We start from the raw sequence: 22,259 nt of genomic DNA, 5'->3' as shown, positions 1-22,259 counted from the left end.
CAACATCTTTCCTCTTCCTTCCCTTGAGTATCACTTAGTTTTCATCTTGTACAACTTGTTCTCACTAAGTGGCATTCTTCTTCAAAAATGAAAAATAGGAAAAAATTCCCTACAACAAATGAAGAATAGTGAACCAATTATCAATATAAAACCAGCAAGACCAGACCAGACCAGACCGGACTGGTCCAACCGACGGACTTTGGCGGTTATGTCATTGGGTCATTTCGTTATTTTGAGATGTAACTGAAGGTCCTTATGTCATTTCCCGGTAAGCGCAATAAATTATAAATATTACCCTTTAGCCACGCACGGTCCCCAAAACAACAAAATGACCTGCGATATCCAGTAATAGTTGGTCCAGAACCGGCTAAAAACAGTTACAATCAACGTACGAGTTCCACGTTTTGACATCTCATTAGTCAGCCACATCAGCTAAATCCTGAACGGCCTCATAATCGTAACAGCGCCGTCAAAATATCCGTTCTCCGTTCCCCGTCACCGTTAACAGAATCAGAAGGAATCAGGAATTCAGGGCCACTACCTTTTTCTCATGTTTTTCTTTCTCATCTTTTCTTAAACATATATAACAGAAAAGATTGAAAAAAGCTCTTCTTCCCAAGTCGCTCTCGATCGAAGCGCAGAAACTCTCTCTCAGAGATCGAGCTTGCGAGCTTTGGTTGAAGGAGGAGAGCTAGAGATTTCAGTGATGGGGAAGTATATGCGTAAGTGTAGAGGAATTGGTGAAATTGCAGTAATGGAAGTGGCGCAGGTTGGAGTTACAACCAGAGCACGAACACTTGCCATGGCGAAAGCAGCAGCAGCAGCAGCAACGGCGGCGGCAGCTAGAACGGGAGCAACGAAGAGAAGGAAGGTCAGTTCTGGACAATTACAATTTTCTTCGTCGTATCTTCATCTCCGAAGTCGTCAACTCCACGTGATCCAACCGGAGAAGCCAGTTTCTCCGGAGATTTCGGAGAATCCCGGTCAAGTTGTCACTGAAGATCGTTGTTCAAGCCCTAACTCAGATAACATTCAGGCGTCGCGGTGTTCTAGCAACGGATCCACCGAGCTTGTGAATTTGAGCTTGAGATCTGGAGATCTAGAGGTGAAACTTGAAACTAATGGAATTTAGTTTCGTTTCATTTCATTTACTTTTCGGTTCTTCCATCGATGAATTTCCGTTTTCATTTCTAGCTGCTTGTTCTAACTGATTTTTATTCGCTTGGATTTTGATTGTGCAGGGCGAGGTTGATTGCTTTCACATTCATGACTCCGCAACGTATTCTGAATGCAGACAAAGGTTTATTGCTTAATTAATTGTGTCAAAATTGATTTCTACTGTTGAAGTTTCGTCAATTGATGTGGTAGTGGAGAGTGGAGTTCGTTAACGGTCAATTCTTTTAATTTTCCGTTTCTTCGTCTCCTACGGTTTAGATTCTTATAAATTCATCTTTCTGTTGTGCAATCTTTCATCTTTTGCAGGAGAGAGGAAACACCATCCAGTGAAGTTCGTGCCGAATTAGGAGATCTGGAGTCGACGGCGAGAGTAGCAGAGGCGAATTCTCGCCACAGATGGACGACGACGAACAAGATGATGCCTACGCAGACTGAAATTGAGGAATTCTTCTCTGCGGCTGAGAAGGATCAGCAGAAACGGTTTACTGACAAGTAAGTTCGCGAAAGCCATGCTAGGTAGTCAGGAATCGCAGTATACACATGGTTTCACTTTTAGAATCTCAATTAAAACCCTAATTTTTTTCGCAGGTATAATTTCGATATTGTGAAGGATATTCCATTAGAGGGTCGTTACAAATGGGTTCAAGTAAAACCATGATCAGAAAAAAGAAAGGCGTTAGCCAACTTCGTTGAGCAAAGCAGGGCTAGTGTTAGAGCTTGCCTTTACATTATTAGCTAAAATTCTTTAATGCTTCAGCTCTTAAATGTCTCTTTTTAGGTTTCTGTACAGTCTCTCTCTCTGATCCTCTTCTTCCTCCATTATCTCTCATTGTCATTAACAGAAGAAATTCTGTTATCTGTACGACATACGGAGAAGCTTCTGCAAACTGCAATTCCCTTTAGGTGAAGATAACGCCGAATAAATATCATCATTTTTTAGTACAAAAATTCCTTCTCTAGTACAGATTTACAGAGACGACTCAATCACCTCAGAGCCTCAGATTTTTATTTTTATTTTTAAAGAAAAGAAATTGATTTTTGGTTAATTGAAGATCAAAATATCACGAGTTGTTGTTTTGTGTTTGCGTTCGGCTGGTGTTGATTTCTCTGGTGCTGTGTGTGCGGAAGAAACGAAGATTGGAGAAGGGCATTATGGGAAAGAAGAAGAGGGAGATGATGAGAGATAAATGCACCTTGCGTATTTGGCATGGAGTTTTCTGGGTTTTGAGAGACATGTGTCCTGGATCAGTGGAAGCGATTTTTATCTTGTGTAGGAGTTCCAGGCTTCCATGCGCAGAGCTTCATTAAGAAAACAGGTTTGTTGTTTTGCAGAGATGAGAGAGAGAGGGAGAGATGAAGGGGACCGCTTTCTTCTTGTCTCTCATGCCCAACAACCTCCAATGCCGGTCTATTCCAACCCGGTTGAACCGGGTTACTGAGTTTGGGGGGAAAGGGAGGATAAAACAAAGAAAAGGTAATAGAGGAAAGCGAAGGTGCACGTGGTGTGTAAAAGGTTGGGGGTGGTGGTCCTCACTTTATCTTGCTTTCCGTTTGCTTTGGATCTGGTGCTGCTTATATTTTAATATTTTAAAAATTTGGAAATCGTTTTTTGGGGGATTACGCATTTACGCTTAGCTGTGATGGGGATTTGTTGGGCGGTGAGCTGAAATCAACGCTTCGGGATTTGGGACCCGCACTGTATGGAGGAGGAATGTTGCTTGTAGGAGAGGAGAGGGGAGAGGAGAGGAGAGCGGAAGAGTGGGGACCGGGGTCTCTCTCTGTTGGATGTTTCTCCTTACTTGCCAGATGCTTCTTCTCTCTCTCTCTCTCTGTTTAGTGTTTACTACACTATTCACGAAACTGATTATGAATTTATGATGGTTGTTTAATTAGGAGTAATGAGGCAAAAAAATTGTATTAGTTTAAGCTTATTATTAATCCCAAGGTTAATCCTTCGCAGTGAACTAACCATAACACGGTAACAGTAGTCCTCCATTCGGATAAGAGAATGGAGGTTAATTCTCTAATCAAAATAACAATAGAGAGAGATTATCTTTCAGTCATGCTTGCGTCAAGCCTGGAAGATGTTGCGTTGCATCCTTGCATTACTACGCGTGTGTCCGGCCCCTACTCTTCCAAAATTCCAATAGTTTTGGTCTCGATCGTCTCTCCTGGGCGTAACACGTTAGCTCTCAGACCAGACCAGACCAGACCAGACCAGACAGACACAAGCAGAGCCTGGGTCAGGTTCAACCGTTTCGGGTACAAGAACCGTATGAAATGATTCCTGTACGTACGCGAAGATAGCTCGACCGGCCTCTTCCCAGTCTATGGTGGGTCCCACCTTAAATAGGCGTAGAATTAATAGTTTTTCTTTATAATTTGCTGCTGACTACATTATATTTGTTGAACATGACATGAAAGGATTAACACTTCATCTGGGTCTCCTTAAAAGATTAGAAATTAGCCAACCAAGGCTAATGACCAGAAAAAATCCCTCCAAAAGGATCGTGTAGATCCACCTAGCTAGATCTTTAATTTCAACATTCTCTAATGAATTCCTGCACAAATCAAAGCAGTAAAGTAAATGGAAATTGAAAAAGGAGAAGAGCAAATACGAGTTTAGATCCTCTCTCTTCAACGTGCCCGTGCCTCCATACTCTTAAACTCATATGAGGTATGGAACTTACAAATGCAAGGTTTGCTCTTATCAAGCCGTGAGTGTGGAAGAATGAGGGCACAAACAGGTTGGGAGCCGAGAATCACTTTTCGAGTTGACACATTGTTCATAAAACAATAAAACAACCATCATCAAGAGCATCACTCTCCCCTTGTGTGGGATGGGAGATATTCAAATTAGAAAGCTAGCCATTTGTTCATGCACTACATTATCCGGCCATATTGCATTATGGGTTTTTCTACTAAATTTAACACTCTTATATAAATGCCAAATAAAGTAATGAGTTATTATAACAAATTGAAAAAGCCCATCCATCAGAGTGAATTTTTTGTGAAGGGATTTATTGTCCAGGAGAGGTTGACAGAGATGGATAAAAAATTGTGGTCTAGCCGCCTAAATGCACTTAACCAAATCATATGATAATTAACAAAACATGCTAAATTGATTTAACAAAGTTTTCACAAAACATACAACAAGGATCCATCGATGTCCTTGTGAAACCTACATGGTTATTCAAAGCCTCATATATGCCATAAAGAGATTTTTTCCCCAGTGATTTTGTGTCCTCTCCACTGTTATCTCTTTGTCTTCACACAACTCTTCATTCATTATTGGCCAACACTTCATGGAGACTGTACAAAAGGTGGTTGATGAATTGAGATTTCTGTAGTATGTTTTTTTTTTGTTATAAGAGGTTGTATTTGTTATTCTATGCTTTATATTGAATGTTGTGTTTCCACTTTCCAGCAATGTTTGTAGGATTCTCATTGGTTTCAACCATTCTTAACCCCGAAAGACACTGTTTCCACTGACATGTAAGACAATTTTGCCAATTCCATTCCATGGCACTTGGTGAATTATACCCAAACCATGCATAATCCATGCCGTCCTCTCTTTGAATGGATTCTCTACTACCACACACCAAAAAAAAAATTTATTTATTTTACGATAAGGTTCGTTCGAGTTAGTTTATACGCACATATATTGAGTACATCCTCAGGGGACTAATTTTTATATGTAATTTAAATATACAACAAAGTTTTGCCCCTGGCCTCAAAGAGATTTAAAGTCTTGACTTAATATTAGGTATTACAGAGCATTCCATCATATAGTTGGGTGTACATAAGACTTGCACATGTGACATGTGAAGCCAGCACAATAACAATATATATTAATTAAATTCACTCAAAATCCTAGAGATGGAGTGAGATTAAAGAAACAAGATGACTATAAAATACTCATAAAATTAAATACAAAAACTACAAACCACTATTATTTATGGAGCAAACTATTACATTTTCGTTGTTTAAAAACTTTTTCAGCTACAAATATCCTTGGTACCTAATAGTCTAATACTATCACTTTTTTTTTTTTTTGTTGATACAAATACAAGTAATTATGATTACATGTTGTACACTTCCCATGGCTCTTCCTGTAGCAGGCCTATTTCAGCCATCCTTACAGCATAGTTTATGACCTCTTGATTAAAAGAGGTGACGACCTCTAGGTTCTCTATATTAGAGGCTAAGAAAAGTAGGTCCTGTACTGCTTCAAACGGCCATTGTTTTTTTGGTTTTGGTAGGAATTCCTTAATCTGCTCCCAGTTTGTTAGAACGCCTTCTAGCCGCAAGTTGTGTGTTGATGCAAATCTGATTCCCAAAGCTAGTCCTCTAGCAACTGTCGAGATAAACTTGTATCCTCGGTATTTCCCGTTCCAGCAGTAGATGATCTTTCCGCATTGAACTATCACTTTTGAATATAAAATGACACATTTGTCTTTATTGAATCTTCTTATAATTATAGAAAAATTAGAAAAACATGTGAAAGTAACTAGAATACACAATGCCAGATATAATATTTCCCAAGTTATTAAATTCAATCTAAGGAGAAAGTAAAGAAGATATTATATTCTTCTTGCAAGATAAAGGAGGGTAATATGAGACTTAGATGCTCAATCATTACTAAATCCTATCATTCTATGTTTCTTTTGTAGTCGGCGAGTTTGTATTGGGGGCGGGGGAGATATTACTAATATAGGTGCCGCCGGATGGTGCGAACCCAAAACTTCCCCATGAGAGTTTGGGCTTTTAACCGCTCAACTAACCCATCATTGATAACCCCGGTTTCCAAGGCTTTGCCCTGACTAATCCGGTGTTCAACCCGGGTCGCACACCTGGCTGTGGTGGGTGAGTCTCCCAGCGGGAATTTTTTGCATCCACAAGGTTTTGATACCGGAACCTTGCTTAAGCGGACCAAGCTACTTACAATCCTATCATTCTAATAATAAAGAAAGCTAGAGTTGATTCATCGTAGCATTTAAGAGATATAAATTACCAGTCCATAATTGGATCTCAATGTAATAGGGCTAATTGGGCTTCAACTGGAATAGTCGATTCATCGTGCCATAAAATAGTCCTTAATGAGTCATAAGCAAGGAAGGATTTTTTGGCAAAATATTTTAGGAGTCGACATGAAATATACCCCTAACATGATATATACCATAAATTGGAGAAAAATCAACTAGAAATCCCAATTTTTCGACCATTCCTCGTCCCCTTTTTTTTGTCAAACAAAAATTTTGGCAATTTTTTGTCATTTATATACGAAATTAGGACAAAAGATAATCAGAGATTCAAAGTTATATAAGTTTGTACTATTATTGTTTTGCATTGGATAGAGGTATTTATTCTCATTTTACTTAGGGTCAAAGTTAGGACATGATCTAGTTAGTGTTTGGAAATACCGATGCACAACCATGAATGAAAAAGAAACCCTAGTAAGATAATATAGAGGAATTTAACGTAAGTCGGCAAAATCCTGTCTACGTCCACCAGAGAGAAAATAAGTTCTACTATTTCCAGGAAAACTTACACTACTCTCATACCTCACAAAGTCCTACCTCTTTGTTTACCCTCAATTCCTATTTTTTAGATAAATTCTCTAATCCCCAACAGGGATTGATTCACCTAGGGTATCCTACAGAGATTACTTATAGGAAAACTTAAAAACTCTAATTCTCATATAATTATAACTTTATCCTTGATCCAAAACGTTGATCTAATTACAAATACAACCCAACTATAATTATATGGACCTGTAAAATATAAGACATCCAATCCTAACAGTGAGAACTACAAGTAGAATGTGCTCGAGAAAACAGTGAAGGCTCTTGTTCGATTGTCCACGTGAGGCAGAGTACAATGAATGAAGAATGAAATGTGATAGAGTGACATGCATGCACTGAAGGCATGACCTAAAACCTAATAGATTGGTTAAGCGGCATGTACAGTTGATGTATGTGAACCTGTCTTCAAACCTGAAAACAGTCCCTCGCCAAACTGAATCGATCAAACTTTCAGTTTGACAGGTTAATACTAGAATTGGAAGTTAAATATATGATCGGCATATTTTATTCCAACCCCCTATATTCATGATAAACACTACAAGAAAATCATATTTTTTAAGTGCCATGACCAAGAACAACAAAAATTTTCAAATATTTCAACTCAAAAAATGACTTGATTCAATTTGGAACTACTAGAAAAGGAAGGCAAAAAGCTATGAATAAAGGCTCCAAAGTCCAAGCCTCACTAATCCAAACACACTCATTCTATGTGGTAGGCAGCCTTCTACGTTCTTCATTTTATTCAACCATCGCGCAAACTAGCAAAGACAATGAAGAAGTCAAATATATGTTTAATTAATATTTCATCTTCCAAGGTTGGCTCAAGGGAAAATCATTTTTAAATATTTTTAATATTAAAATATTATTTTTATTTGAAAACAATTATTTGATAAATATATTTTAAAAGTATTTTAAAATTGGGTTTATAATTTAAAAAAGCTAGTTTACTAGAATGATGCAAGATAAGAGAGCAAGTAGAAAGGATTTATAAATAAGAAAACACAATTATCTAATAATCAGTTCTTGTAATTATTAAAAAAAAATAGAAAAATAAATCTTAACCTAACACATCCAAAATACCCCTTACAAACAGACAAAATTGATGATATTTTGAGCATTTAATAGAACAATTTATTCTAGGGAGCCATGGATCCACAAGTAGTTTATTTTGGTCAAATTATTAGTTACAGCTTCAATACAGATAATTCAAATGCTGCCAGTGGACCAAAACCTTGAATGATCCTTCCCTGGTTTTTGTTTTTTGCACAGCACTAATATGGTTGGTAGTTTATAGTTTATGAATAATCTATTCACAACAGACACAGAGAAATAAAAAAAATACAAAATTTACAAAGTTACAGTTACAAGTGATGCATGCAGTGATGTATACTTCAAATGCCCAAGTGGGTTTTATGTACAGTGCCTTAATTTAGATTTTCAGAAGTTGATTTTTGGTAGCTAGAGAAATTAAAATTATAGTAACTTCAAAAATGGAATACAAGAGATTCCCCTATTTGAATGGCATATTCTATCAAGTTGGGGATATTTAATTTAGAAGAGGTGGAATCAATTATTCCAAAAAAAAAAAAAAAAAGGAATTATTCCAAAGGAATGAAACCAGTTCCTATCAGCTATTTATTGTCCACTTAAAATTGATGCTTGACTGTGAGGCTCTCCAAGAAGGTTCTAGGATCACTTGTTTAATAGAATCTTGTTATGATCAATTAGGTCTAACTACGACTAAATAATAGAAGTTTGATTAATAATACAAATTTTTGAATCCGTTTGATAATTAATTTAGTCTTGTTGTTTTGTAAAACATGAGAAATAATTTTGAGTGTTATTGGAAGGAGAAACATTTTTTTGGGCATTAACTTGTTTTCTAAAACAAAAACAATATTAATAGGAAATGGAGTTTTACAAATTCCATAATATAAATCAATTAATGACTATTTAGAAAATATTTTCTTCTTTGGGTCAGGTAACCAAAAAAAAAGAAAGAAAAACTCACTTACCAATCTTATTTCTCATCTCATAATTTTTATCTTTTTTAGAAAATCTATTTTTAATATTTTTTTATTAGAACACATTTGAGAATGAAAATTAATAACAAAAAAACTAATAATAACTTAAAAAGTGTCAATATTTTATAATTAAGATGCATTTTTAGTTTTAGAAAACTTCACGCCAAGTATTTGCTATTCATAGTTTATTTATTTATTTTTAAGGTATGAAATTTGATATTATAGTATAATATATTAGACCTAGATGGTCAACAAACGTCTAGCTCAAACATATTATAACTGGCAAATATTCAATTACAACTTATAATTACTTTATCCCGAAGACTAACACTTGATATTCAAAAATGGCTTCCCCCTCTTCACTTATGGGCTAATGTCAAACACCATTATTTTAAATTAGAAAGTTATATCATCCTCCATTTTGACCTAGACATCATTGTGATTGATTTTAAATTTAAATATCCTAGTCTAACCCTAATTGTTGAGATCATGATAAATTAGGTTGAATGCTTAACTTTAATTCTGTATTATTGTTCTATATTTATTCAAAACATCTTGTAATATTGTAATAGTAAGTTAGACTAGGTCAAACATTCAATCTTGATTCGATCGTAATCAACCTTCGAACCTATAATTTTGAAGCTAGGCCTTGTTAGGGTAGACCAAAACGGATACTCACCATCAAGCCAACACTTCTAACCCCAACACAATTTGTTAGTTCTACCATAATTTTGAAAGACAAATTTGTACTTTAAAGGAGAATGTCATTTTCTAATTAATGAAGTGAGTTCTTTAGCATTAAGTATGGTTAAGAGGGAGGAGGGTAAATATCATATTCTCAAAATTAAATTATGCTTTCAATCAACCCTGGTTGGTATTATAACAGAAAAACTATTATATATCAATATCATCCACCATTCTGATCTGGATGCCAAAGCTTGCATATGCAACCACAAAGAGAAGAACAATAATTTCTACTTCCTTTCCTTGAAATTGATTTATTATTTCTCTTGGAAATTGAATTTTCTTTTATTATCAACTCGTCCTGGCGGTGATAGACCGCGTGCTTTAGGATTGCACAATTAATGCGAACACGGAGATGCCTAATCTCAATTGTAGGTTGTAGGTGTTGCGCATTAATTATGCAGCATCCAAGCCAAACCCTATAGACCCAGAGGATGGAGTGTGGGGGGATGAAAGTTCGAACATCAATCTGCTTTAGTTTTACTATCTTTATATTTAAGGTTGTTATCGCTGTGTCAGAAGCATATCCACAAAAATTTTGAAGTTGATGTGGGTAATTTTTTTTTTCTTGTTTATTGTCTTAGTGTTTAACTAACTTTTCGAATCATGTTGGTGCCTGTCTCCTCCCTTATATCGTCTTTTGAAGGGACGAAAGTTCGAACATGAGATCTTCTTAGTCTTACTTGTTAGTTGTTATCGGCTGCGTCCAAGGCACGTCCACAAAAATTTTGAGGTTGACCTGAGACATTTTTTTTCTTCCTTTCCCCTTTTATATGGTCATTGCTTGTCTTCTCTCCCCTTTGTTTTGTGAAGAGTTTATGAGTTATTCATTTAGTAGAAAGAAAATGATTTAGAGTTATTGTGACCCGTGGATTGTGGCTTGCACGGTTCAAATGACTTGCGCTTCAAGGCCGTCAGGGCTTGCCTTTACGCATAATATATTTATCTACACATATATATACTAACAAATTCCCAATTTGTTTGAACCAAAATCATTTTAATGGTCCACGTTTGCCTTCACACTTGTTTCTCTATGACCTTTTCTGGATTGAGATGTCAAACCCCATGAAACCATGCTTGAAGATCAGCTATGTCATCTTTGCCTTCTGCTCTGCAGTCTTTCTTGGTGCTCTCAAAGGTACTTTTCTTCTGCCCAGAACTCAAATCTCTGTTTTATTTTGGTATTTGTTTTGATTCCATGAGTTTCTGCTTCAGGATTATTGGTGGGTCCTGTTGCTGGACCGATATTCATACTTGGAAACCTCGGGGTGATACTGGGTTTATTCCCTGCTCATGTTTACTGGACTATCGATACCATTATCAAGTTAGTGTGGCTTCAGTAGCATTTCTTTGAATTTCTGTTTGGATTTTGAGATTTATTTTAGAAGTTTCATTTCTTCAAATTCGTGATATGCAGGACTGACGGGTTCGATGTACCACTCAAGATTGCTTTTCTCATCGCTTTGCCTGCATTATTTGGTATTTGGTTAGGCCTCAGCATTGCTGGGAGTGTTGTAATCGGTGTGTGTTATGGGTTTTTCACGCCCTGGGTATCGACTTTTGAGGCCTTCAGGCAAGAAACCGAATTGAAGAAGCTTGCACACTGTATTGTGGTAAATTCTGAATCTGTTATCTGGTTGTACCACAATACTGAATCTGTTTTTATATTTTTTATATTTGATTCTAATGATTCAACAATAACCCATGATTTATTTGGATTCAATTTCGTTTTTTCCCACAAAACTATAGGATGGAACCTGGGATACAATCAAAGGGAGTTGTACTGCGGTTCGCGATTTTGCAGACGTTTGCTACCATTCGTACCCTGCTTACTTGAAAGAGATACGAGAAGCGAATGCAAGTTCTGATGATACTCAAACTCTGAGGTAGGAGCTATTAATTTTCCTGAGAAGAAAAGAGATTTGATACTTCAGCTGTTGATGTTTCTAGGCAGAAAAGAGACAATCTAACAGAATTCAAGTGAAAAGAACAACAGATAGCCAGCCTTACAGTATATAAAGATAATAGAATCCTGCAACTTGCTTTGAGTTAATTATAAGGGCCAACAAAACTGGGAAAATACATGTTTTATGCAATCATGCCCTTTACTGGTTCTCTCTCTTGTTGCTGTTTTCACATTATCTGTACTATGGTAGGCTTCTTTGAATTTGCTTATAATTTTTCCCCATGAAAAGAAAACTACCAGAAGAGAAACACTAGGCTATTGCTTAGTATAATGAGAACTGCAAAAAGCCTATGTAGAATACAAATGCAAAAATTTACTGCTACTGCTATGTGAATCCAATTAAAATTTTAACCCAATAAACTGTTCTGCAGGCTGATACATGTGCCGGCGTGTATTTTGGTTGCACTGATGGGATTAATAGTGGAAATTCCTCTTTACACTGCAATTGCAATTGTAAAAAGTCCATTAATGCTTTTCAAGGGCTGGCATCGTTTGCTACATGATCTAGTTACCCGAGAAGGTCCATTCTTTGAAACAGCCTGTATCCCCATTGCTGGTTTAACGATCCTTCTATGGCCATTAATCGTCATCGGGAGTGTCGTGTTTTCTATTTTCTCCAGCATTTTCATTGGACTATATGGATCTGCAATAGTGTATCAGGTTCACTTGGCACTTTCCCTTCTCCCAATCTGGCCTCTTTTTTGAGGAGAAATAAATAAATAACCGAAGCCATCTATTCTCATGTTGATGCAGGAGAGATCTTTCAGGAGAGGTGCAGCTTATATAATTGCCATGGTTGCAGAGTTTGATGAGTACACAAATGACTGGCTATATCTAAGAGAGGGGTCCATTCTGCCAAAGTATTTTCGCTCTCTCTCTCTCTCTCTCTCTCTCTCTTTTTCATAAACATGTTGTTTGGGACTTAATCATATATGAGTTCTATCCCTTGTTCATCCATACCTAATCATAGCCATCAAATTTATCACAGCCAGGCCCCAGTATCGGAAGAAGAGAGTTCCACACTCAGCAGAGTTTTCTGTTGGAGGAAGTCATGTACCAAGAAATAAATTCATCTCTATTTCTACAGAAGCACCTGCAATACTTGTGGCAAGCTTAAGTTCATCAAGATCTGTCAGAGAGGCAATACAAGAAGTGAAAATGGTGCAGGTTTGTATTAATGCCGTGACATCATGTTGATCCCTTTCCTTTTCTGGCACTAATCTCATAATTTAGTATCCAGGATTCTGGTGTTTAAAAATAATTTTGAATGAAAGACTAAAACAAACTACTCCATCTTGTTTAGAACTTCATCAGAATTTAGTTCTTTTGTTGGTTTGTAAGGCACTTAAAATTGCCAATTTGTGTCCAGACTCATAATTAGGCACTCAATGTGACAATTTGTTAAAGAAATATTCTAGAATACAGTTATATATATTTGCAACCAGTTACTATGGGCATTGCCTTTTTGAAAATTTCCTTAACAATAGATTTTCTAACAGCCTTGGTATTACTGAACTCTATAAATGAATTTTATCCTAAATTTTCTCCATTTATTTTGAAGACTGGAATTTATCAGGTTAAAGATGACTATGGTAACATCCATCATCAATTTATCTCTCAAATAATAGAAGCTGATCAAAATTTTGCTGCCTAACTATTTACAGTCTGTGTATTGATCGTTTCTCAAAATGAAAATGAGCTTTGGCCATGCCCTTAAAGCTGGACTACTGTTTTTTCACTTGTTGCTTTATAATGAAGAGCATGAAGCACATATTTTCTCATTGACTCTTTTTTGGTGAAAATGTTTCTCATTGACTCAATTGGAATATTAGCTTTACTTTTTGGTGATGGCTTTTTCAAATGATCAAAGAAGCCCCAATTTTTACATGTCAAAATCTCTATATTGCAAAGCCCATGTGAGAATCTAGGAACTGAGAGTTTTTCACTAGCAACTTGTACTTTTTAGTTTTGGTTGGAAAGGAAGCTATTGTGTCCAGTGAGGCAACCATAGAATTAACTTCTAGAGATAAACAGGGCAACCAGGTTAAGCTTAATTTTTTTACGCATAACTCAAGATGTAATTGCTTTTCCCTACAGCTCTTTTCTCTCTTCGTAGTTGTTTTTCTCTTGTTTATTTCTTTTTGTAGATTCAGTATCTGAGATGAATGAAGATGCACTCTAATTTTTATCAACAATTTAAACAGATATGGAACAACATGATGAAGTCTTGTGAAATCAGGGGTAGGGAACTGTTGGATGCCAATGCCATAACAGTAGCTGACCTTGATCAATGGTTGAAGATGAAATACAGTGACGAAAAACCCATAATTGGAGACGGTTTGCCTTCTTATTCATTACTGCATTTTCTCCTCCACTCTATCAAGTTTGGATCGGGTGGTTTATTGATGCTTGATGGTGTTGAAGTCAACCATCTGAATCGACCTCAGGACCGGTTGGTGGAGTGGTTCTTCCATCCTATCATGGTCTTAAAGGAGCAGATCAAAATCATAAACATGGATCAGGGTGAGGTCAGATTTCTGGAGAAGGTTGTGCTCTTTGGTAGAGATACCAAACGCACAGAAGCTTGGGAAAATGGTTCTGTGGTTCCTCATGATCGCCTCAGAGCAGCTCAAATTGAAGGCATAGGCCGCAGGTATGGACTTTGTTCTCTATCTATTTTGGTTATGTTGCTATCTGTTTTAAGTAAATGGAAAAATCAAAGTATCCCCATAATAGTTGCATTCCTGACTACAGGGGACACTTTTTTAGTTTTCTTAGGTAAGAGCATTGTTATCGCAAAGGGACGTGAAAATCATAACCTACTCAAACATTGAACTAGATATGTACATGCCTGAAACCAATTTTGCTTCTGAAAGTACAGATAAAGCCCTGACTAGAACAATTATGCAGCCACTCCATAAAACTTCTCCTCAAACAACGCACCTCAAAATAGGAAAACCAACAAAAAAAGGGGAAAAAATTAATGAAGCTTTTGTTTACCTATATCCAACCTTCTTCATGATGAGGGGATTGTTTATTGGGTGGGATGGTTTGCTTCCTTTTTTCCCCCCTTTGGTTTGGGTGGGGTGGTGGTGTTGGAAGGATGGATTAAAATCTTGCAGAATTTTGTAAGATTTCAGATGTATCGAGGTCACTGAAACAAAGCATCAGAAACAGCTGCGAAACAAAGTTGATTGGTTGACTGGAATTTGACATTTTGGTCTGAAATCTCAGAAATTTTGATTACAATCTTGAGAATTATATGTGAGGATTCAACAGTTCATTGCCAATCAAGGGTGAAAACAAAACACCTATTTAGGTAGCTATTTTTGCAATATGATCATTTAAACTTGTTAATAGTTAATATAGCTCAATCCAATAGGGTTTCCATGAAAGTGTATTTCAAGAATGTTTAGATGTGTGAAAATACATTCAAATATGACTGCATCGACACAAACAAGAGTGTGAACCCAAAAGATTACTGTGGGTTGTTTATTAACCAAACTAACGAAGGATATGTGTTTATAGATCCTAAAATAGGTTGTCAAAAGAACCAGACTAATAAAATGCATAAACCCCACCAAAACTTGGCAGAATTTGTACTAAGTTTCGGCATGATTTGATGCAAGGTTTCGGTAGTATTGAGGTGGCTGAAATTTCAAGATGAAATGAAATCTTGAACCTGAATTGGAAGGGAATCTCCAATCTTCCTAACCAAAATGTACAAACAAATGCTGTGGACTTTCTTTTTAGGGTAAAATCAAATGCTGTGACATATCACCAGAAATAACTTTTCAGATATTTTTGGTAATATGCAGTTTAAGTTAATATCAGTTTATCCCAGTCTGGATGTCTGGGGCTCTACTGCATATCAAACAGAAGAATTTCTTTGGATATTTTATTAAACTAAGGATAAATTTCTTTACTTTGTCTTCCTCATCTATATTAATTAAGTAAATCCACTCATGGATGGATTTGTTGACAGGTTAATAGGAATTGCTACAGCTATATCAAAGTTCCCAACTTACAGAAGGAAATTCAACCTTGTAGTTAAGAGTTTGCTGACATATGCTCATAATGGAGGGCTTTCTAGCTCCAACTCGATCAAGTCGGTTGCTTCCACCGATGTTGTATAAACTGAGAAAGCTCATTTCTCTGTTCCTTCTATACCAATTCTTTTCATTTTGAAGGGGATACAAGTAAAGACCAAAATCGAGTTCTCACATTTGCATCCCAACTTATGTTAGACATTGTCTTGATTCTGAGCTATGCTTTTGATGAAGTCGAAAACGAAGGATAAGGAGTCAGAACAGCTGCAACTTGTAGATGGTGGAAACTCATTTCAGATAATAGCTCGTACTGCTGTTAGTTCAGCAAGACATGTAGACTTGTAAAAACTGATCTTTAGGTGTGCTTCCGAGTCAAATTCTAGCAAATCTTTCTTTATACAGTTAAGGTAGCAAACAGGACAGGTTACAGTATGTAGCAGATAAGCCAGCAGCAGAAATCATCAAGATTCTTCATTAGGCATTTGAAGAACCTATATTGGAAAATAGTAGGGGTATAAATCATTATATGTATTTGGCTGAATGTAAATCATTATATTCTTTTGTTTTGGTCTTGTGAATGCATACAGAAAATATTTGTGAATTTGGGATTGAGATTGAGGAATCATTATATTAATGTATGCATTTGAGGGAAATTACTCTCAAAGTTCAAAATTTTGAATCCATAGGAAGATGCAGGAGGAGAGAATACCTAAAACTATATTGTGCTTGAAGCAGGGGATAAAATTCACACCATTGGTTGAGGGAATAGACCATGAAAGCCAGGGAAGATCTTAGATTTTCTTCCACTCCCCAGTCCCCAGTCCCCAGTCCCCACCCAATATATGCCTCTTCCTCTTGAAACCCTTTTGCTCCAAAGATGGTAAACAAAAATGTGAGACACGACAATTTAATTTTAAGAATCCAGTCATGTCTTCTGTGTTTAGGACATAATCAGCCCACAACACAAAGATCAACATGTCTACCAAAATGGCATTGATTGTGCAAGAAGATATTGTTTTCCTTGGGTATTAGCTCTTTAGTTTGATTTCAACTAAAATTTACAGATTATTGTTTCCTGTGTGCATTTAGCAAAATGTTAAAACTCAGACGAAAATCTTAAGATTAAGTTTTCTTTAAGCTATGGTGATGAGAAATCACAGTTATTGGACCTAAAAAACTCATATTTCATGGTCCAAGAGCTGCATGGGAGATACCACACAAGATTTAAAGTATCCTACGATACTAGATACTATTTAGTACATGTTCATATTGGATACAATCGAAACAATATAAATGCGATATAAATCGATGTCTCTTTCATTTTTTTTTTTTTTTTTTGGGGGGGGGGGGGGGAGGGGTGTTTTAATTAGCACATAATTGCATTACACTAACATGTGTTAGCCACTACCATACATTACTTGATATGGGAAGGTACATATATTAAAATCACCTGATACAATGCTTGATATTGATACTTTAAAGCTTGCCTGCATGAAAACAAAGAAAGATTTCCCCTCTAAATTGATGAAGACTACTACCCAACAAATCATTTTTTTTTATCATAAGAAAATATAAAATACTTAAAGGTAGTTTGAACGGTTACAACATGTTATCCGGATAGGCCCATCGGCCGGATTTTTAGGGAAAGAACTTAACCTATTACTATGTATGTCCGTAGTTAAAGTTTGTAGAAGGGTGGGGGATTTAAAGTTACAGACCGAGATACTACTTATCTCAAGAAGAATTTTAACCAAAATTGGGGTATGAATGAGTGGCCATATGGACTGATCTGGTTAGATAGTAATCGTACTACTATCGGCTGATTGCACCATATTTCTTTGATGCAGAATTGAGATTTTTTTGCTTGCTACAAGTCCTCCCAAATTGCCATGAAAGCTGCCTCTATTTCATCCCCATCATTTTTCCTTCCATTGCCTAGCTTTAGCAGGTCTGCTTCATCTGCTTCTGCAATAGTCCCCACGCTCCATGTGGATTCTCCTAGAGATTTGTGATGTACCTCTGCACACAATAAAATTCTAAAATTAGTATTACAAGTCACATTTACTTTATTAGTGGTCTTTGGAGAGAAATAATAGTGTTCTGATTTGATTCAGCCACTGAGTCCACAAAGCCATTTTCCATTGTAAACTATGTATCCATGTGTTGATGTTTGTGAGGACTCTGTATGGATTTGGTGATTGTTTTTTGAAAACTAAATTATTTCTTTCTACCCATTCAAAGTAGCATGTAATAATGAAAACGGAGAGACACCACCGCTTTGTTGTGTAGTCCAACTGAGTATTGTTTAAGATCGTAATGCCCCAATTCGTAATTGAGCTTTCTACTATTGATTCAGTTCTAAGTCCAAGTCTTCCAGCCGCCCAGATCCTCTTGGTCCATTCACAAGAAATAAACAGATGCCATATGGTTTCATTTGTTTTTCCATAGAGCCCGCATGTTGGGTTCACCGCCAGCCATTGTGAGAGGACGACTTTCACCAGTAGTCCTGAATTCAGTAAGCGCCAAAAGAAACATTTAAATTTTGGGTGGACTAGTAATTTCCAAAAGAATCTCCACCATGTTGAGGATTCTGTTATAATTGATTGGTTATATTTCATCAACGCTTTGGCTGTGAATTGCCCCGTTGAAGAGATCGCCAAAACCCATTTATCATCTGTAGAAGAAAGATTGAGGTTATTAAAAATTTGATTGTAGTTGTGGAGAGAAGAGAGATACTCCCTGTTTGTCTGAACATTTTGCAACATTTGTGCTACAGTGGCTTTAGTGTCCCATATTTCCTTCTCAGGATTTTGTTCTGCAATGGTGGTAGATTGTTGGTGCCATGGATCATACCAAAAGGAGGTGTTAGTGCCATTTCCAATTTGTCGTCTTACCATTTGTTGCAGAGGTGGAAGAATACTACAAATGCTCCTCCAGGGCTATGATCCTCCTTTTTCAATTCGTTGACCCCTAGGAGGGACAATAATTGTGGTCGAAGTTGTTGTCCGACATTCCTGCTAAAAAAAGCACCACTTTTTTGAAGAATAACTTCTTGCCCTGTAATGTCAGAGAATAGTTTCCAGAGCCGCTTTGATAGATAAAATATCCTCTTTTTCCTCACGACAAAAGATAAATGTATCATCTGCAAAAAATAGGTGATAAATTTTTGGTGCATTTCTAGCCACTTTGATTCCTCTGAAGAGGTCTAATCTTCTGTATTCATTGAGTAATCTAGATAGAATCTCCATGATTAAAAGAAAAAGGTAGGGACTTGAGGGACATCCTTGTCTAATTCCTCTAGTACCAGTGAACCAATGATGTGGGGTTCCATTCAGTTTGATGGAGAATGAGGTTATCGACATTAATTTATTCACCAGACCACACCATTTTTGGTTGAAGCCTAAGAAAGAGAAGATCCTGCTAATAACCTGCCATTCTACACGGTCATAGGCCTTAGACATGTCTAGTTTCAAAACAACATATCCCGTCTTGCCTTTGGTATGAGACATAAAATGAAAAATTTCATGTGCAAGTGAAATATTATCAGAAATTTGCCTCCTTGGAACAAAGGCCCCCTGGAGCGGATAAATAAAGGAAGGTAGTAGCAAAGTTTTTAATCTAACTACAAGGATTTTAGCCAAAATTTTATAGCTGACATTGCATAGGCTTATTGGTCTAAAATCCGGGATTTCAGAAGCATTTTTTTTTTTTTGGGATGAAACAGAGGAGGGTGTGATTGACCCCCCAAGGCAAAGTTTGATGAGTGAAAAATGATATTACAAAGCTATAAATGTCTTTACAAATTAGATCCCAGTACTTCTGATAAAAACACGCATTAAACCCTTCAGCACCAGGGGCTTTATAAGGTCCCAAGGAAAACACAACCGCCTGATTCCTTCCGTTGAGGGAGGGTTAGCCAAAGTCTGAAGTCTTGTAGAATCAAGGGGTGGGAAGAGGGATTCTACAAATGAGGTATCGAGCGGGTTGGAGGTGGTGTAAAGTTTTTTCATGTAATCAATGAAGGCTTGTGCAATTTCAGATGGTTGGGAAATGGTGGAGCCATTGGAATTTATGAAATTAAATTTTCTTTTGAAAGATTGAATTTTGGAGGTCAGATGATAGAAACGGGTATTTCTATCCCCCTCCAAAAGAAAAGAGTTTTTGGGTTTTTGTAACCAGAAGAGTTCCTCGGCATTAAGAGCCCAGGAGAGAATGTTTTTTTTTCTTCCTGTAATTGCTCCCCAATCGGGGTTTGGGCCCGACTCCAACATGTCAATTTCCTTAGAGACATTCCAAAATAACTAAGAGATGTTCCCGGACTCGATTTTGTTCCAGTTCTGAAGAAAACGAGAAAGATTGGCCAACTTACCTTCCAAAGCTTCGCCTTCACTTGCCTCCCACGCGTGCTTAACCGCATTTGAAAATTGAGGGTGTAAGTGCCATGCAATCTGGTAGTGAAAAAGCCTTTTGCCCCGAGAGTGAGAAGTATTAGCCGTCAGTAGCATTGGGTTGTGGTTGGAGCAAGTTGCCGGTAATTTTTCTACCCTTGCTCCAGGGACGTAGAGATCCACCTCGGATTCCCAAGAATGTAATCCAATTTTTCTTTAACTAGGGTTGGGGTTTCTGTTTGTTACTCCAAGTAAAGTAGTTCCCCGGAGCAGAAATTTCCGACAGGGATGAGGATGAGGTAAGGTCAAGAAGGAAAGGTTGTGATGGTGGAGGTTTGAAACCATTTCCCAGCTTTCCATTACTTGAGAGAACTTCATTAAAATCCCCTATAACCATGAAAGGTAGATCTAGATTATGAATAAAGTTAGACAAGTTAATCCAGAACGATTTATGCTTAGAGTAGGTTGGTGGAGCGTAAATGAAGATGATAATCCAAGGTGTCCTGTCCTCACATCTAAAAGCCAACAGTCCATCCTCCTTTTTAACAATAGATATTTGCATCTAGAATCTAGAAAGGACCCAAATTCCTCCTTTGAGGCCTTTTAGTCCCCTACTATTGCAAAAGGAGGTAGAGGCGAAATTTTTGAAGATGTATTTATGGGAGTCAAACAGCTTGGCATGATTCGAGCATTTTGTATTTCAGGATTATATTTTTCAAGCAATTTGTGGAGACATTGAAGAGAGAATTTCCCATTGATTCCTCTGATATTCCAAGAAATGATCTTCATAATAACACCGAGGAAAGGAGAAAAGGAAGAAAAGGAGAAGGAGACAACAAAAATCAATCAATAGCCTATCAGTATAATAAAACCAAGGTTCACATGCTAAGCATTATTAAACAAATAGAAGGAAATAACACTGAGATCAAACGAAATGGATAAAAAACAAGCAAGGATCCTAAGAAGAATACAACCAAGGGTATAACAAACGCCTAGCACATTATCAAGTTCAAAAAGAGACACGGCATCAACAATATTAAAGGAGGAAACCAACACAAAGAGAGAGCACGTCAGCCCAAGCAAAAGTATATTAGAATCAAAGAAAAACAACAACTATATTTAAAAAAGAAGAAGTGGATTTCTTCAAACAAAGGTATAGTAGGTGTGAAAATGGCCAAACCCACTTTACAAGATAAGCTGAAGGCAAGATATTTTCACAAAAGAAAGAATCCACCGCTTAGGATTGTGTGGCAAGCTAAGAAAATTAGAAAACAAATTTAGGCAGACAATTAGTAACCACGATTCTTTTGTTTTTTGTATCCCCAAAAGAGAATAGCCATAACATAAATGTAGAAGGTAAAGCATAGTTCAATGAATTCAGAGTATCGATGGTAAGGAAGGACCTGGGGGGCAAACGCAGTGGATCCCAAGTTGGCCGTCTGAAAGTTTGGAGCAAACATTGAGTCACCCGGAGTGAATCCAAATAGATTGAAATGACGAGCTTTCATATCCTCCTAGAAGATGAGAAATTGTGCCACAGGATCCGGTGAAGCTGCGAGAAGGGAGTTTAAAGCCAGCAGAAAGGAGTCAAGAGGGGTGGGATTATCCAAAGGAGGTGCCATTTGAAGATGTTTGCGACTCTGGGTACGGGCATCCTCCACATCCGACGAGAGTCCACCAATAACTCCTTCATTACTAGCACCTCCAAAAGGCTTTTCCTCATTTAGATCTTTCTATATTTTTGGAGCATTATTCACGTTAATGGTTTGAATATTAACAATTTGGAAGTTGCTGTTCTCGCCTCCAGATTGAAAGTTCAACATTTCAAGCAGGTTCTTTTCCGATGGGTCAGCTAGGATTTTTTCCTTCATTTTTTCCCTAATCTTTTCAGAGTTCCCTTCAGAAGTGCCTTCAATCGCGTGGACAAGTAGAGCTGGAAGATCTTGTGTTCCGGCTTCAACAGTGGTAAAATTACATGGATGAGGTATGTCCTTCAGGCCATCAGGAGCTGAGGAAAATCCTTCGTGCCATTCATACAATGGGATAGCAGCACATCAGTAGCGTAGTCATCAGTTTCAACAATCATTTTAACATTTTCCTTCATGCGAATCAACTCAGCGAACAGCTCTTGATCTGTCGACAAAGCAGTATTTTTTCCCAGTTGAACTTTTTCAAATGAATCTCGCATTAAAGTGGCATAGTCGGTGTTGGGAGTAGAGTTAACAATACCCATTTCCTTTTGTTGGACATTTTGAAAAGAATCGGCTGAGGAAGAGTCTCCAGTAATAGGGGATGTCTCACTGAATGTATCAACGAACTCTTCATCC

General features: G+C 37.1%; 2 protein-coding genes across 2 annotated transcripts; both read left to right on the top strand.

The window, feature by feature from the left end:
• Nucleotides 1-592: 592 nt before the first annotated feature.
• On the top strand, nt 593-2,761 carry LOC149015319 (cyclin-dependent kinase inhibitor 3-like). Its single transcript, XM_089157233.1, has 4 exons — nt 593-1,105; nt 1,242-1,300; nt 1,483-1,668; nt 1,765-2,761. Exons 1-4 carry the CDS (start codon nt 707-709, stop codon nt 1,832-1,834), a joined length of 714 nt encoding a protein of 237 aa, XP_089013359.1. The 5' UTR covers nt 593-706; the 3' UTR covers nt 1,835-2,761.
• A 7,639-nt stretch (nt 2,762-10,400) lies between these two features.
• On the top strand, nt 10,401-16,341 carry LOC149015318 (putative membrane protein At3g27390). Its single transcript, XM_089156303.1, has 9 exons — nt 10,401-10,667; nt 10,745-10,853; nt 10,947-11,142; nt 11,279-11,415; nt 11,867-12,155; nt 12,249-12,355; nt 12,488-12,662; nt 13,700-14,148; nt 15,481-16,341. The coding sequence occupies exons 1-9, from the start codon at nt 10,583-10,585 to the stop codon at nt 15,629-15,631; spliced, it is 1,698 nt and encodes a 565-aa protein (XP_089012429.1). The 5' UTR covers nt 10,401-10,582; the 3' UTR covers nt 15,632-16,341.
• The last annotated feature ends 5,918 nt before the right edge of the window (nt 16,342-22,259 follow it).

This window comes from Hakea prostrata, chromosome 5, assembly GCF_041222555.1.
Source record: "Hakea prostrata isolate BN-2017 chromosome 5, UWA_Hpros_2, whole genome shotgun sequence".
NCBI lineage: Eukaryota > Viridiplantae > Streptophyta > Magnoliopsida > Proteales > Proteaceae > Hakea > Hakea prostrata.
The sequence above is the reverse complement of the archived record's forward strand: the minus strand, read 5'-3'. Positions and strand labels throughout refer to the sequence as shown.